This window comes from Rhododendron vialii, chromosome 3a, assembly GCF_030253575.1.
Source record: "Rhododendron vialii isolate Sample 1 chromosome 3a, ASM3025357v1".
NCBI lineage: Eukaryota > Viridiplantae > Streptophyta > Magnoliopsida > Ericales > Ericaceae > Rhododendron > Rhododendron vialii.
Genome location: NC_080559.1, coordinates 13,593,275 through 13,610,000, shown reverse-complemented (window position 1 = coordinate 13,610,000; position 16,726 = coordinate 13,593,275). Strand labels below are relative to the sequence as shown.

At 39.1% G+C, this 16,726-nt stretch overlaps 1 protein-coding gene across 1 annotated transcript; it reads left to right on the top strand.

Moving 5' to 3' along the window:
• Positions 1–12,008: 12,008 nt before the first annotated feature.
• On the top strand, positions 12,009–15,712 carry LOC131318947 (cytochrome P450 77A2-like). The gene is made up of 2 exons (XM_058349004.1): positions 12,009–12,763; positions 14,258–15,712. Exons 1-2 carry the CDS (start codon positions 12,286–12,288, stop codon positions 15,319–15,321), a joined length of 1,542 nt encoding a protein of 513 aa, XP_058204987.1. The 5' UTR covers positions 12,009–12,285; the 3' UTR covers positions 15,322–15,712.
• The last annotated feature ends 1,014 nt before the right edge of the window (positions 15,713–16,726 follow it).

The window sequence follows — 16,726 nt, the reverse complement described above, 5'->3', positions numbered from 1 at the left end:
AATATCTGTATTAAAACTATTATGCGGAAAACAGATATAACAAGGATCTTGAATTCAACACATCTCAAGAACAATAAATAACGTACCTTTGTCGGCCATCGAGATTAGTGAGAACAAACCCCTTAGATTAGAAACACTTTAATTCTTGGCTCACCTTCTTCTCTCTGTCTCTACTTTTCTAGAATACCCCAGTACTTTAATTGATGGAAAAAACCGTATGTATAAGGGGTGAGTATTCTACCTTTTATAGAGGAGAGAAGAGGGCCTTAGAGATAATTATTAAAAGACACCTAGTCCATCAAGGTCTCTTTTATTATCATCAGTTTTCCTTAATCTATAATTCTAATTAGTTATCGTAATGAACCATATCACTTCATTGGCTTATCTGATAGTGGAGTCCCACATGTACAAAACGTGAAGGCTAGTGGGCCACACTAATGGGAAAAAACTAACACATCCATGCCCCAATATCATTATGAGGCATCACAGCCGGACCCTGGCTGTGTAGTGAATCCGGATCCAATAATTACCTTAGACGAAAGGATTGCATGTAATCACTTTGATTAATCAGTTCAAAAAGCCAAATAAGGGGTTGTTTGGCCTAATAAACCAAATGGCTTACTTTTTTGTCCTTATTTAAATTTCTTTCAATTTATTAGTTTTTCGTCAATTTTTTTGGATTATTGCATCGTCATAACGAGAGGAACCTAAAAAGTAAAAAATTACGATTGAAATCTTTTTTTTTTGAATAAAGACAAAAAAAAAATAGTTTTGCCTTTATTCAAAAAATTTAAGTTTCAATCGTAATTTTTTACTTTTTAGATTCCTCTCGTCATGACGAAACAATAATTCACAAAAAACTAATAAATGTGATTTTTTTTGAATAAATACAAAAAAAATAAGCCATTTAACTTATTAGGCCAAACAACCCCAATTTTGATCATAAGCGAGAAAAGGAAAATTTTAATTAAATATGCCTTGGCACAATTGTTAATGGTCCCATCCGTGGGGAAAAAAAAGTTGTTTGTGGCATTGTCTATTTACATGCCTAGAGAAACAAATTTGGGACCAATATGCACATGACAATTAATTAGAGTAATTACAACATCGGAAGTGTTTGGACCATTACACTTTCCACCCATTTTCTTCTTCAATAAATGGAAATTAATTAATTGGATTTCTTTTGCATCCTCTACCTACTTCCTCTACCTACTTTCTTAAGTGACCATAAATTGCCAATTTTGTTAGGGATGGTGTCTTTCAAATCATGTGCATCTGTCAATATCCCTTCCGCAGAAGAAACTTTAATAAAGAGAATTGACCGCTGATTTAATGGTATTTTTTCACGTTAAATATTGCTAGAAAATAGTATATTGCACACTACCTTTTTTTTTTTTTGAATGCAATATCAATTAATTTTTTAGCATGCTTGGAAAATGGTAATTTTAAGAACTTAAAGTGAGCTTTTGAAATACTTTTCTAAAAAGGTGGAGTGAAAAAAAAAAAATTTTGACCGCTTCACAATTTTCATTGGGGTTACCTTTATTCTATTCACCAGAAAAGTTTTTTTTTTTTTTTAAAGTTTAGAAGTACCCAAATAAATTTGATTTGTCAAATAGAAATCCCGCTTTTGATCCTTGCACTTCTGATTTGAACTTATGGCAACCCCTTGCCCTTTAAGGGAAGGGTCCTGTCCTTTTTTTTTTTTACTGTCCAGTCCTGTTCATTTCAGATTTTTTAGGCCCCCGTCCTAGGCCCGTAATAATAATCAGATTCGTTTCTTTTTTCTAGAGATTGTCGAACCATGCAAAAAAATCATGTTCGTCGGTTACCAATCCATGACATTTCATCTAAACATACTTAGACCTCATTCCAAAAAATCATGTTTGTTAATTTTGAACCAAATTTAAGATACCTACTGACAATTTTGAAGGCAACAACAAAGATCGAAAATGGGGAGAGAGAGAGAGAGAGAGCAAAGAAGGGAAGTAGCAGATAGCTTCAATGGAGGTTGGATTCCAGTGATTAGGAAGCACAGGAATCAAGGTACCTCTAAGGCAGGAATCAGGGGTATTGTGACCCTCTTCGTGGATAATATCCCCGATCACAAGGATCAGATTTGGCTACAAAGAACTTTCAATAAGTTTGGTGTGGTTAAGGATGCTTTCATTCCAAGGAAAAGGAGTAAACGATCAGGCAATAAATTTGGGTTTGTTAGGTACGATTGTTCTGTGTCAGCTGGTGTGGCGGTATCTCGGATGAATGGTGTGTGGGTGGACAATGAAAGATTGTTTGTCAAAGAAGCCTCCTTTGGGTATTATGAGAATACAGCCAAAAAGACAACTCCAGGTTTTCAGTCTGGGAAGGTTCAGATGAATAAGGAAAAGGGGATTGAAACACCGATGAGGGGGCTAGACAGAGCTGAGCCTAGTGGAGCTCTCCGCAGCAACGGCTTCTCCTTTGCTCAAGCTCTGAAAGGTGAATCCTCGAAACTGGCTTCGGAACGAAAAATCAAACTCAATATCAACTCCTGTGGTAATGGGTGGCTGCTTAGGAGTGTGGTAGCAGTCATGCATAGAGTAGTATCAATGAAGTCCCTTAAAGTGAGTTTTAGCTTGGCAACTGATGGGGTGGCTCAGTTTAGGCCTATGGGTGGGAGGGAGGTATTGGTAACTTTTGAAAGTCAAGGGTGTAGGGATGTCCTCATTCGGCATCCATGGATGAAGCTTTGGTTTGAGTCAGTGAAACCGTGGACGGGCGAGCCGGCGAGTCTTGAACGGTTTATTTGGCTCAACTGCCGTGGAGTGCCATTGAATGGGTGGCATGCCAAGACCTTTCGGCAGATTGGAGAGATTTGGGGAGCTTTCATCAAGTTGGATGAGGCCACTTTGCGAGATGAATCCTTTGCAAAGGGGAGAGTTTTGATTGCTTCTAAGGAAATCCATCCAATCGATCAGTGGATTCAACTTCAGGTGGAGGGGATTGTGTATGAAGTTAAAGTCTCAGAAGACTCTTCCTTCTTTAGTCCTGAGGAAGTGGTAGGGCTTGATCCTCTTCTGAATCTCCATCTGGAGAAACCTCGGTGGGAAGTGTCCATGGAGCCTGGTTCAATCGAAGGGCAGGGTGAAAATGATGACGTGGAAAGGGTAACAGTGGGAGTGCCCAATAGAAAAGGGGTGGTAGGTGCAGGATGGGACAGCGAAGCTGGTGGAGCAGCTGTGCATGGGAAAGATAAAGAGGGGGCTGGTTGCAGGGCTTCTACACACGTAAGACCAGACAAGCATTTAATGCTTGAGGAGACTCCTATGCTTGCTATGCTTGGGGAGTTTGAATCCCAAGTGGGCGATTCTGTGGACTCGTTAGCTGTTGGTGTGGTTTTGGGCTCTCCAGCCCAACCGATAGCCCAGTTGGGGGAGGCAGAGCCTTTTGTTGGAGTTGGGCCTGGTGGGCCGTTTTTTGAAAATGGGTTGGGGGGGGATGAGACACAGATTTCTCATGTATCTGAGTCTTTTATCTCTCCTCTGCTAGTCCATTCCGTTGAAAGAGAGAGGGTTCCGTGTGGAGATGGCTCCCTGGTGGTGAGGTGCTCTCAGGTACCGAGTATCAACTTGATGGTCGATCTCAATAATGCTGATTGCAGGAGAAGGAGACGCCGACAACTGTCTAATCTACTATCTCTTCGGGAGGAGGCTGATCGAGATTCAGTGGAGAATGTTTCCTCCCCGTCCGTTGATTCAATCCAAACCGATTCTGAAGTTTACAGAGAGGTTAGAGCGACGATGACAATTGGAGGAGACAAAATTGGAATGCTTGGATAGAATAGCGGTTCTGAAACTTTGGGGCAATTCTGATGTAGATTTCGCTTGCTCGAGTGCTGTGGGGGTTTCGGGGGGGCTGTTATCGATTTGGCGTAAAGAATTTTTTAGAGTTGTGTCTGTTACTTCTCACAGATCCTTTATTCTTTTGCAAGGTGTGATTAATGGTGATTGCCCTTGTATTTTTGTTAATGTTTATGCTCCGAATGACGTGGTGGACAGAAGAGGCGTATGGGATGAACTCCTGCGGCTCAAAGGGAATTCGCAGATCCCGTGGTGCATGGGGGGAGACTTTAATGAAATCAGAACACCCAGTGAAAGGGTGGGCTGCACATCGATGGATCGGGGAATGAGGGATTTTGTGGAATTTTGTAATAATATGGAATTGGAGGATCTCCCAATGTTGGGAAGGAAGTATACGTGGACGAACTACCAAGACCAAGCTATCCTCAGCCGGTTGGATAGATTTTTGATGTCGCAACAATGGATTCAACAGTTCAAAGTTTTACAATGGGGATTGGAAAGACCAATTTCTGATCACTGTCCGGTTGCAATCAGCAATGACAGTAGGGATTGGGGTCCACGGCCTTTCAAGTTTATGGATATTTGGTTATCGCACCCGGATTGCATGAGGATAGCCAAGGAAGCATGGGAGAATACTCAGATGTTTGGTTGGGCGGGTTTCCAGTTATTTCAGAAATTGAAGGCAATGAAACAGAGGCTAAAGGTATGGAATAAAGAAGAATTTGGAGACGTAAATTCTATGTTACAAGTAATTGAAGCGGAATTACACCAGTTTGATCTACTTGTCGAAGAAAGGCAGCTTACTCCAGATGAGAAAGCAGCAAAGTGCAAAGCCAAATCTGAGTTTTGGAGGCTCTCCCGTTTAACGGAGTCGTTGTGGAGACAAAAATCCCGGTTGAAATGGTTCAAGGAGGGGGACAAAAATACGAGATTTTTTCAGGCTGTGGCTAATAATAGGTACAATAGGAACTTGGTGGGTTTGATCTATGTTTCTGGTGGACTAGTAGAGGACCCTCAAGAAATAAAGGCAGCGGCTGTGGATTACTTTAGTCACAACTTTTCCGAAGAAAGAATATCCAGGCCCTCTTTGGGGGGTTTGTTCCCTAGGAAGCTGAATGTGGATATTTCTCTTCTTCTTGAAAAACAGTTTGATGAGGGGGAGATTGTTGCAGCTTTGAAGGGTTGTAGTAACTTAAAGGCTCCAGGTCCAGATGGATTCAATTTCTCCTTTGTGAAGAAGGGTTGGGATTTTATGAAGAGTTTGGTCTTGCTTTTCTTTTCTGACTTTCATGCAAATGGGAAGCTCACTAAAGGTCTCCCCTTGGGGGCTAATCCGAGGTGGACTAAAACTTGGGAGCCAGTTTTAGACAAGATGGAGAGAAGACTAAATGTGTGGAGGAGGAGAACAAACTCTACAGGTGGGAGACTCACTCTTATCAATTCATCTTTCACCAATCTGCCAACCTACTTTATGTCTATCTTCAAGATTCCCGTGGCTGTAGCAAAGTCTATTGAAAAGCTTCAGAAACAATTCTTTTGGGGGGACACAGTGGAAAAGAAGAAGGTGCATCTACTGAAATGGGATATAGTAGCCAAGAACAAGGAGTATGGTGGCTTGGGAGTTCGGAGAGTGATTCAGCAAAATTTGGCTTTGTTGTCCAGATGGTGGTGGCGATTTAATGAGGACAAAGACTCTCTTTGGGTTAAAGTTATCAAAGGAAAGTACAATCTGCCTCAGGGAGCTTGGTTACCTGTTTTACCTAGGTCCGGTCGCATTACAAACATCTGGAGGGATATTTGCTCTCTAAGGGACCCCTCTTCTAGTGTTGGATCGGTTCTTTCTGAGGGTTTTCGAATTCATGTTCATTCGGGTACGGAGACCTCATTTTGGGACCATGTCTGGATGGGGGATAGGTCTCTCAAGGAAGAATTCCCCAGACTATTTCTTATTTCTAACCAAAAGGAGAGCTCGGTTAGTTTAGTGAAGGAAGAATCAGGAAATCTGCTATGGAAGTTACGGTATCGAAGGAGGCGGCTAAACGTGTGGGAGAACAACCAATCAGAGGAATTACATCGTAGACTGGAGTTGGTGCATTTAGATCAAACCAAGAGGGATGTGCTCCAATGGAAGTGGACTGATGATAAACGCTTCTCATCAAAATCTGTGTACATTCAATGGGAAAAGAGTGTTCATTCCAGAAACCAAGTCCTGGGGTCTCTTTGGAAGAACCTCTGCCCTCCTAAGGTGGAAATCTTTTCGTGGATGGCAATTCAGGATAGGATATCAACTAGATCAGTGCTATCCAGTAGGAATATCATACAAGAGGGCCAATCGCTTTCGTGCCCTTTGTGCTCCTTGCATTTGGAAACTCCGGATCATTTGTTATTGCATTGTCAATTTTCTTGGAAAATCTGGTCTATTATTTTGGATTGGTGGCATGTTTCGTGGGTATGTCCAGAATCGTTATCAGATTTGGCTTTGTGGTGGTTTGATACCAAGTTTAGAAATCTAGAGAAAAATGTGTGGGAAGCGTCCTTTTATGCTACACTGTGGTCTCTGTGGCTGGTTCGGAATGACTATGTGTTTAACAATGCTACTATGGGTTTTGAGGTGGTGGGGGAATTGGTAAAAACTAGAGTTGCAATGTGGATGAAGGCCAAGTTCGCGATCAAGATTTATTCGGTAGAGGAGTTTAAGGTGTACCTCGATGGCATTCGTAAGCTTAAGTTGTAGTTTTTGTTGAGGTGTTTTGTCTGTTCAACATTGTGTTGGATGGGCTTGTTTGTATGTTTTTTTATTTTGCCCTCGATGTACCCTTTCGAGTTTTTATAAAAGTTTCGTTTGTCGAGCAAAAAAAAAATTTTGAACCAAATTTTTGTGGATTATTGATTCGTTTCGACGAGATGAATCAGAAAAGTTTTTTTTTTTTTTTACTTTTACCCAAATATTTTGAAAAATAAAAAGGTGCAAAACTGATAAATTTGAATTTTTTTTTGAATAAAGACAAAACATGCACTTTTTTTAAAAGTAAAAAATTGTTAGTGGAACGGGGTCTGGTCCAATCCAGTGGAATAAGTGCACAGATTCAATGAAAAATGTGTTTAGATCATGCGTCAATTGGTATCATGTGTCAATTGGTATCTGGCGAATATAATTCTTTTCTTGGTGGAAGGTCTCAACGAATTTTAGTAAAAAATAAACGATTTTAATCATTATTGTGAGGCCCGGAAAAAAGGTTCAAAAATCGAAATTGTATGGGATTGGACAGTTAGGAAACTGGACAGAACCATTCCCGTGCACTTTAAACTAGGGAAAATAACGGCCAAGGACGTATTTTTCTAATTAATACCCGCTAAGAACATGTATGTTCTTAACATGTCATTGACGGATATTAATTATCAAAATACCATGAACCGTCATTTTCCCTTTAAACTACACCCTTCGTCCCAATTTACTTGTCCTATTTCTATTCTAATTGGATTAAAAAATTAGTTATATCTTTAAAGTGGTAATGAATTTTATATCAAATATGAAACTTGTTTGATAGATCTCGATTTGTTATATAATTCAATATTTTCGAAATCACCTAAAACATTATAAATTATAAGATATAATTAATTGAAAAGTGACAAGAACTCCAAAAAATGACAATTAAATTGGGAGTAAGAGTCAATGAGGGCCTTCCATACATCCACTCTCAATTACTCCCTCCGTTCAGATTTAATTGTTCCTAGTTTTGTTCTAACCGGCTAAAAAATAGGTTATATCTTTAAAGTGGTAATGAATTTCATATTGAATATGAATCTTATCTGATAGATCTCGATTAGTTCTATAATACAATATTTTCGAAATCACGTAAAACATTATAAATTGAAAAATATAATCGATTGAAAAATGGTACGAACTTTAAAAAAAAGACTATTAAATTCGGACGTAGGAGTACTACTTAAACTCAAGGGCAAATTTCACTGACCTCCCCTGAGGTTTCTAACAAGTCCATAGACCTCCCCTTAAGTTTCTGAAATTACACTGCCCTCCCCTATTTTTACTGACAATGTCAATATTCCCCTTCCCATCAACTTGCCCAGGATGGCGTTAACTTTAACAATAAAATGACTATGACACCCTTATATCGTAGGCACACAAACGGAAAGATGATTACTCGTACTGTACAAGCTTAACAGTTGATTAAGAACTTAGGCTCAACTGATTTTTACTTTCCTTTTTCTATGTCGCAATTCATATTTTAATCATATTGGAGTAACTTACATAATTACTTGTCATTGGTGAAGAGATGTATCAAGAGTTAATACGTGAATAATATTTTAGTACGGAGTATTACTTTTCGTTGTGCTTTTTGCTTGCCATATGGCCTAATTACAGAAATTAAAAAGAAAAGAATTTTTCGGAGTATATAACAGAAACTGGTATTTTTACAAACGAATGCATTTATTAGTTTGTAATACTTGCATGCATTAACGTCTTGTCCTTCCTCAATTATTGGTCCAGTATTTTCTACCGTATTTATTTTTTGCAATTCTTTGGTTAGTCTTTTGCTAAAATTTTATTAGCAATGATTGATCTCAACAAGAAGAATTAGAAAAGTTAAATTTTTTGGATAGAACGACGGTAAAGACAAAAAAAGCAGTTTGTTTTTACTTTTTTTTGGTCTCAATGTTTCTTTTTTATACTTTTGGTCATAAATTTTATTTTTTAATACTCTTTTTGTGGTGACAATAATTAAACCAAAAAAATTGACATCAATCTTACAAAAATTTAGAAAAGACGAATAAAAATATCATAATTATAAAATTTAACATCATATTTTTTTTTATCAGCTGTAAATGCTTCATCGATTGTCCACTTTGTCATTCAGGATCCTGAAATTAATGAATGTTGAACAGAAATTAGACTGTTGTATCAAGTATTTACGATTATCCGATTGAGTTGATTCTTTACAAGGCAGCTAATTTTTTTTTGTAAAATAAAAGAATAACTCGGATTACTTGTGTAGAACCCGAGGTGGACCCCACACACAAATCTGTACTCAATTGGTGCCCAACCTGTTGGTAGCCATAGTTGAGTTGAATGACTAAACATGTTCAATTTGATTAAAAGAGAAAGTGAAAGAAAGGAAGACAATAGATGAGGTTTTTTTTTTTTGGCGAAATATGTGAAAAATAAGGAGGGATTTGTAATTATTTCATGTAAAACTAAAACCTCGAGAAGATTTTGGGTGCTGAGCGGGTACCACACACGTGGTGTACCCCATCGGCAATCTCAGTTGTTCAAACATGTTTTGGATGATCCAGATTTTAGAGAGAGAAAAAAAGAGAGAGAGTGGTGGGGTGAGGGGAGACAGAGGGAATAAATTTGGGTCATCCAAAATACGTTTGGACAGTTGTGATTGTCGATGGATACCACCACGTGCAACCCGCTCGTCACCCAAAATTTTCTCTAAAACCCGTAACTTAAAATTCGGGGAAAAAATTACAACAATACCTTTTCTTGTATCGAGCCAAAACTGCTATTGTTCACTTAAAATGTCTCGTATTCCATTTAGACTTTATTCTAACTACTATCATCCAAGAATTAGATTTCCAAGACCAATCGGTCCAATCATGCGTTGAAGATTCTAATCCTAGGTTCGAACAGTGCATACCACATGAGTGGTTAATTTCTTTGTCAATATGAAGAATGAAATGGGAGGATTGACTAATGGAGAGCAAAATAGGTATGTTTGTGTTAAATAATGGTGACATCATCAGAAAATCTACAACTTCTGTTAGGATTTTAACGGAATAGTAACACAAGGGGGGAATATGGGTATTGTCAGCAAAAGCAAGGGAGGGCCGTGTCATTTTAGAAACTTCAGGGGAGGTTCCTGCACTTGTCAGAAATCTCAGGGGAGGTCAGTGAAATTTGCCCTAAACTCAAGTGTTTCTGATTGGCTGACTCAATTGCAGTGGGATCAGTACATCACATGCAAGCAAACTAGCACCTCCGTCAAAGTGCGGAGAATATTTATATGGCAGTAGAATTTATTATACTGCCACTGCCATATAAGGTTATTAATTGGTGAAGTGGCATTAATTTTATTAAGTCCTATATGAAATTGATTTTTGTCAAAGAAATAGCATTATAAATTTGAGAAGTGGCATTATCAATTCCCTCAATTTATCCATTGTTCACCTTATACAATTATACTCCTTTTGTCTTGTAAATAATCTTCATTTTCACTATTCACATTTTGTATAAATTATTTACATTATTTAATTTATAATTTTGCCTTTAAGGGCTTGTGTTCGTAATCTTCAAAAAATTGAATGCACGCAAATAAAAAGGGCTATATGTCCATATATTTCACCAAGGTTCCGTTTCCACTATAAATTTTTCCCTATAATTTATTGGCTTTTGTTAAGTTGGTCATACTAAACTAATTTTTTTTTTGTCAAAAATAGGTTATTTCCGCTAAATTAAAACATCCAACACATTTTCTTTTACGAACCCAACAAATTTGCTGAAAATTATATTTTAGTAGAAACAACTTGACGTTTATGGACTACAAGAAATAGTTCATAGCTTAACGCTTAGCAAAAATGCCCCCTAAATCATAATAGTACTAACTTAGAAAATGGAGTCAATTAACTAGTATCATAATATGATATAAAAAAGAAACTAGTAGTATCATAATTACGTTAAGAAATATGTACAGGGCCGGGGTGTAATGATTGAAACCATCGTGTAAAAAGTATAACTAATTTTGACACTTTACTTTTTGATAACCCGAATAATATTTTTGTGTTTAGAACAATAGGAGAATTAATAATACTAAAAAATAAATATTGAAATAGGATTATTGAAAAATAAAATGCCAAAATCATTGTCCCATTAAAAGAGCCCAACATTGCTTTCTGTAGTGCTGACAACTTTCACAGTGAAAGAAACCAACTACTCTGTATTTGGAATCTGGATGCATGGCAATCCGTATGAGTATATTCCTCCATTTCACAGAGAGAGAGAGAGAGAGAGAGAGAGAGAGGGATCAAATTCTGAAAACGCATTTAATTTCAAGGAGTTAAATCTGCAGAAAATCTAAGGTTCCCGACCGGATTCCCAACGGTGCGCCGGGCCCACTCCGACCACCAGACAGCTGATCCGAGCTGTTCAAAAATTCTAAAAAAAAAAACGCATGGCCCATCACAAGAATCAACGGCATCCGAAGTGTGTAGGTGTTCAATCCAAACACTCCAATATTACACATAAAAATGGAGTGTTTGGATCGGTGACCTACACATGTCGGATGCTGTTGATTCTTCCATAAGTCCACTCGGTTTTTTTTTTAGAATTTTTGGACGGCTCGGAATAGCTGTCCGGTGGCAGGAGTGGGCTGAGCGCGCCGTCGAGATACCTCCAGTCGGGAACTGTAGCACCTCTCTTGAGTCTGAGGTTCGGTTGAATGTGAGAGAGAGAGAGAGCCGCTGTCAGAAATGCGACCTCTTAAAATCTGTTGGCGCATACCCAGATTAGAATTAAAGTTGTTTTTTTTTTTTTTCCTTTTTTTCCATTAATTAAAATTACTACTACTTGTCGTCTGTTACAAAAGTTTCAGTCAATTTTTGTTGCAATTTTTGGCTCTTGAGAAGTTCAGTAGAAGTCGTTAAAAGTAGAATAAAAAAACAAATATATATGAATAATGTTTGAAATGCATGCATTCTTGCGCGCACCAAAACACAAAAGAATAACAGGAAAGTGGTTTTTCTAGTACTGTACTTAAATTTCCTATGCCACTTAATTAATTAATTCAGAAAATAGTCATTCATTAAAGAATCATAAATTTAAAATAGCGGCCGTATAATTCCTGAAAAATTATCTAATTTTTTTTTATAGTAAAAAATTTTAAATTACCAACACAATACATGTATAGTTATTCACTATCTTTCGTGTAATTAAGTATTATTATCGAGGTTTCCCTGTATGAAATTTATTGGATCCGTCAATGCGCTCTCATCTCTTTTCACAATCACAATCCTTCTCTCTCTGACTGTTTGTTTTTGCTTACAATTCAGAAGGTAGTTGCAAGTGATCATTAAATGTCTCCGATTCTCTCCGATTTCCCAATCCCCTCCTCGATTTCACATCCTTTCTAGCACTTGTTCATCTCTCTCTCTCTCTCTCTCTCTCTCTCTCTCTCTCTCTGTATCCTATCGTTACATACATGTATATATGTATGTACACACACGTATATACTGTAATACTTACAGCTATCTCATCTGCCATTTAATACCCCACCTGTCTAGTATTTCTGGTAGAAAAATTCAATTCTCTTAATTGAACCCCACCTGTAATTTCAAGCTCTTTCCCATTCATATACTACTACACCCCTAACCGCTCATTACACCCCATCACCCCCCCTCTCTCTCCCTCTACCTTTCTCTCTCTAAAATGGACTCTCTCACATCCTCTTCTCTCTCTCCCTACTACCACCTCATCTTCACCGCCCTCGCCTTCGTCGCCTCGGGCCTAATCTTCTTACTCACCCGCAAATCCAAGGCCAAGAAACTCAACCTCCCTCCGGGCCCGCCGGGCTGGCCCGTCGTCGGGAATCTCTTCCAGGTGGCCCGGTCCGGAAAGCCCTTCTTCGAGTACGTGAGGGACATCCTGTTGCCCAAGTACGGTCCCATTATCACGCTCCGGATGGGGACCCGGACCATGATCATCATAAGCAGCGCCGAGCTCGCCCAGGAGGCCCTGATCGAGAAGGGCCAGGTGTTCGCGACGCGGCCCAGGGAGAATCCGACCCGGATCATTTTCAGTTGCAACAAGTTTACGGTGAACGCCGCCCTGTACGGCCCCGTTTGGCGGTCGCTGCGGCGGAATATGGTTCAAGGCATGCTTAGCTCCGCCAGGCTCAAACAATTCGGTAATGTTTGTGACTCGTCTTGTATTTGTTTCTCTAATCTGACCGAAAAATTATTCAATATCTCTGAGGTATCGTCATGTGGTGTCTCATACTCATTTTCTACCACACAACTGGCGTGAGATCAAAGACAAGTATAAGTATGTGTCTCACCCCAATATGCAGTGGGAAATAGTCTTGAGTATCACATGGGGTGTTGGTCCCTGGAGCAATAGTATTGCTGAGATCCGAAGTCTCGATTCAGGCCCTGTCACAAAATATCCGTGTGCGAGCGAGTGACAGCGGTAGAGTAAAAGCGTCTTTCAAATATACTTCTACTTCCTCCGTCTCATATTCTTATAAAAATAACAAAAGACGTTCAATTTTTGGAACCAAAAAAATAATACTTCCGCGCATAATTGTAAAAAATTCTTGAAACCAAATTAAAGAACTAAATGAGATCTTTAATTTGGTGTGAATAAATTTTAATAAAAATTATGCACCGAAGTAATTTATTTTGTGGTCCGAAAATTACAAATCTTTTCATAGGAGACCAACAACATGTGACGGAGGAAGTATAAAGTATTAAAATATGTGAAAACAAGAACGAGAGCGAAAGAGAAAGATATATACCATAATTGAAAATTATGTGAGCTGATACAAGCCAATAAATGAGTTAGGGGTGGCGTCCGACCAATATTCAGGGGCAAGTGTGAATCCTCATTAAAGTTGATAGACTTTTGAAGTAAAGAACCATGTATTATACTTCCCCATCTCATATTAGTTGTTAATTTCCAAAACTCGTGATATTACACTTTTTTGGTGCAATAAATCGTGATATTATACACTATAACACTTTCGTTAATTTTTTTTCTAAATTATTTTCATTGATCTAAAGGGTTTTTATCGAAAACTTTGAATAGATGTATAATCATTGGAGTATAAAAATAAATGCTCAACTTTGCATCGGATTAATGTTACGACTTCTACGAATGGGCAATAAATATGAATATATAGAGACACTAAAATAAATAAATAATTCTAGATTAGTCATTTTTTGGGTACATAGCATTTACCAAGATAAATCACCTCTGGCGTGTTTATAACTGATAGGTAAAAGAAAATTCTAAAATCAGTTCAATGGGCTAACAATAGTGGGTGTGTGAATGTGTATTAAAATGTGTAAAAAATTAAACAGAAATACATATTTTTCTTGCCTTCTAATGTGCTTATCGTTAGCCCAGTGAACTGACAATAGCAAGACTGATAGTAATTAAAAAGAGCCGAAAGAATTTCACATTTTCTTATACCACTCTTCTTTTCCTCACATAATAGGAAAACAAAAATTTTTACGACCACACACAAAATGCACAACATGAATTGAAGCATGACGCATCCAATTAACTGGGCCAACTTGCAAGTTCAAGCTTTAAGCGCAATTTCCATAAAGTTTTACGTGACTTGTTGGTCTACTTTTTCAATTTTCATGATCAACAACTGTTTTGTTCATGAAATCAGGCAAAGTGAGAAACGTAGCAATGGACAGGCTGATCGCAAGGATAAAATCCGAAGCCGACGCGAACAACGGCACCGTTTTCGTCCTCCGAAACGCCCGGTTCGCCGTGTTCTGCATCCTCCTAACCATGTGCTTCGGCGTCGAACTGGACGAGGAAATGATAGAAAAAGTCGATCAGATGATGAAAGTCGTCCTGTTGGTTCTCGACCCGCGACTGGACGATTACTTACCCCTCCTGAGCCCCCTCTTCTCCAAACAAAGAAAGCGAGTGAAAATAGTCCGGAACGAGCAAATCCAAACCCTAGTCCCCTTAATCGAGAAACGCCGGTCCTTGCTCGAGAACCTCGAATCCAACCCCGACGCGATGCCGTTTTCGTACCTGGACACCCTGTTCGACCTCAAGATCGAAGGGCGAAAATCCACGCCGACCAACGCGGAGATCGTGACCCTCTGCTCGGAGTTTATCAACGGCGGTACCGACACGACCGGGACGGCCATCGAGTGGGCCATAGCCAGAGTCATCCAGAACCCGCAGATCCAAACCAAGCTCTACGAGGAGATCAGGTCCACCGTGGGAGACAAAAAAGTCGAAGAGAAAGACGCCGAGAGGATGGTCTACTTGAACGCCTTCGTCAAGGAGCTGCTGCGCAAGCACCCGCCGACGTACTTCTCGTTGACCCACGCGGTAACGGAGCCCGCTAAGCTCGCGGGCTACGACGTGCCCACGGACGCCAACGTCGAGATATTCTTGCCGGGCATCTCGGAGGACCCGAAGATATGGAAGGACCCGGAGAGGTTCGACCCGGAGAGGTTCTTGACGGGCGGGGAGGAGGCGGACATAACGGGCACGAACGGGGTGAAGATGATTCCGTTCGGCATCGGGCGGCGGATCTGCCCCGGGTTGAGTATGGCGACGGTGCACGTGAATCTGATGATAGCCCGGATGGTTCAGGAGTTCGAGTGGTCCGCTTGCCCGGAAGGGAGTAAGGTTGATATGGCTGAGAAGTTGGAGTTTACGGTGGTGATGAAGAACACCTTGAGAGCTAAGGTGAAACCAAGGGTTTAATTTAACAAACTGATGTGCTTAATTGTTGAGGTGACAGCCGGTCTCTCTCTCTCTCTGTGGCGGTGGCGGTGGCGGTGCCCCTAACAGAACACCACTATCCATTATACGTTTCTGTGGGATAGTACAATACACAGAAATCTGTCATATATGGTGCCTGAAGACCGATGAATAATTATTCCTGTCTCTAGTAGCTATGGGTGCATACTTTAAATTAATTTGGTTTTTTTGTTTTCCAAATAGGTCATGGAAGATTGTGGTCTTCAATTTTCATGCTTTTTTTTTTTTTGCTTTATAAATTTTGGTGTGGTATAATAATGGGTATTGAATCCATTAAAGTGTGCTTGATATTGAGTGTTAGAACTCTTAATACAATTATACAAGGACAAATAAAGAGGCGCGCAAGTATACATTTTGTGTTATTTTCAAGGGTTGTTGGGCAAGGATGGAACGAGGGGGACAAGTAGTCTGTCTTACCATTTTATTTTAATTTTAGATGTTCGCCACCATTAGATTAAAATTGTGGCCATGTCCGCTGAGAACGGCAAAAGTATGAGACTTATTTTCTAAGTTTTCCTGATTTTTCACCGTTTATAAAAGAAGAAGAAGAAGACAAAATAATTTGGAGGATTGTGATTTTGACACTCCAACAATTGATGAAGGGGCTCCAAAGCTGAACTGTGTTGATACATAAAACGACGTCGTTTTGGAGTCTCTACATCAATTTTTGGAGTGCTAAAATCAATTTCCTAATTTGGACGGAACCGAGTTAGTTATGTTGCCTTAAAAAGCTAATAATGCCTTACAGAAGTGAAATAAGAGAAGAATAGCTTAATTTGTTAAGTACTACTAGCTACTATGAGTACTGTTTATTAATTAATCATGCCAATGTACATAATGTACTGCGAGATTTCTCTCCTTCCCTTGGATTTCCTCTTCCTCTTACATTTTGGTCTTCATTTATAACAAAATAGACATGTGGTCACATATGATTTTTTTGGGGTACATATATATTACCATAGACATATTCACGTACACACGCGTAAAATGTTCGATGCATTTAAGCAGTGACAGATCCAAAAATTTTATGTAGAGGGATCACCTTTTCTTGTTTACAAAGTATCCCAATATTAATTCCTGGCTTCGCCACTACATGGTTAAATAAACACCATGTCTTTGCCTGAGGTTTTCTCTGCATTATTGATTGCATTTTCTACTTATCGTCAGAACATTCTAAACTATTTTCCAACTTAATTATTTTGATCATCATATACATATTGCACCCAAATTTCTTAATAATCAAGTTTTTTTTCCCCTTTTAACCCAGTCTGTTTTTTTAAGCCTCACTAAGAAACTAAAGGCCCTGTTTGATAGGAGGGATTGGATTGGATGAGATTGTGGTCAAGGG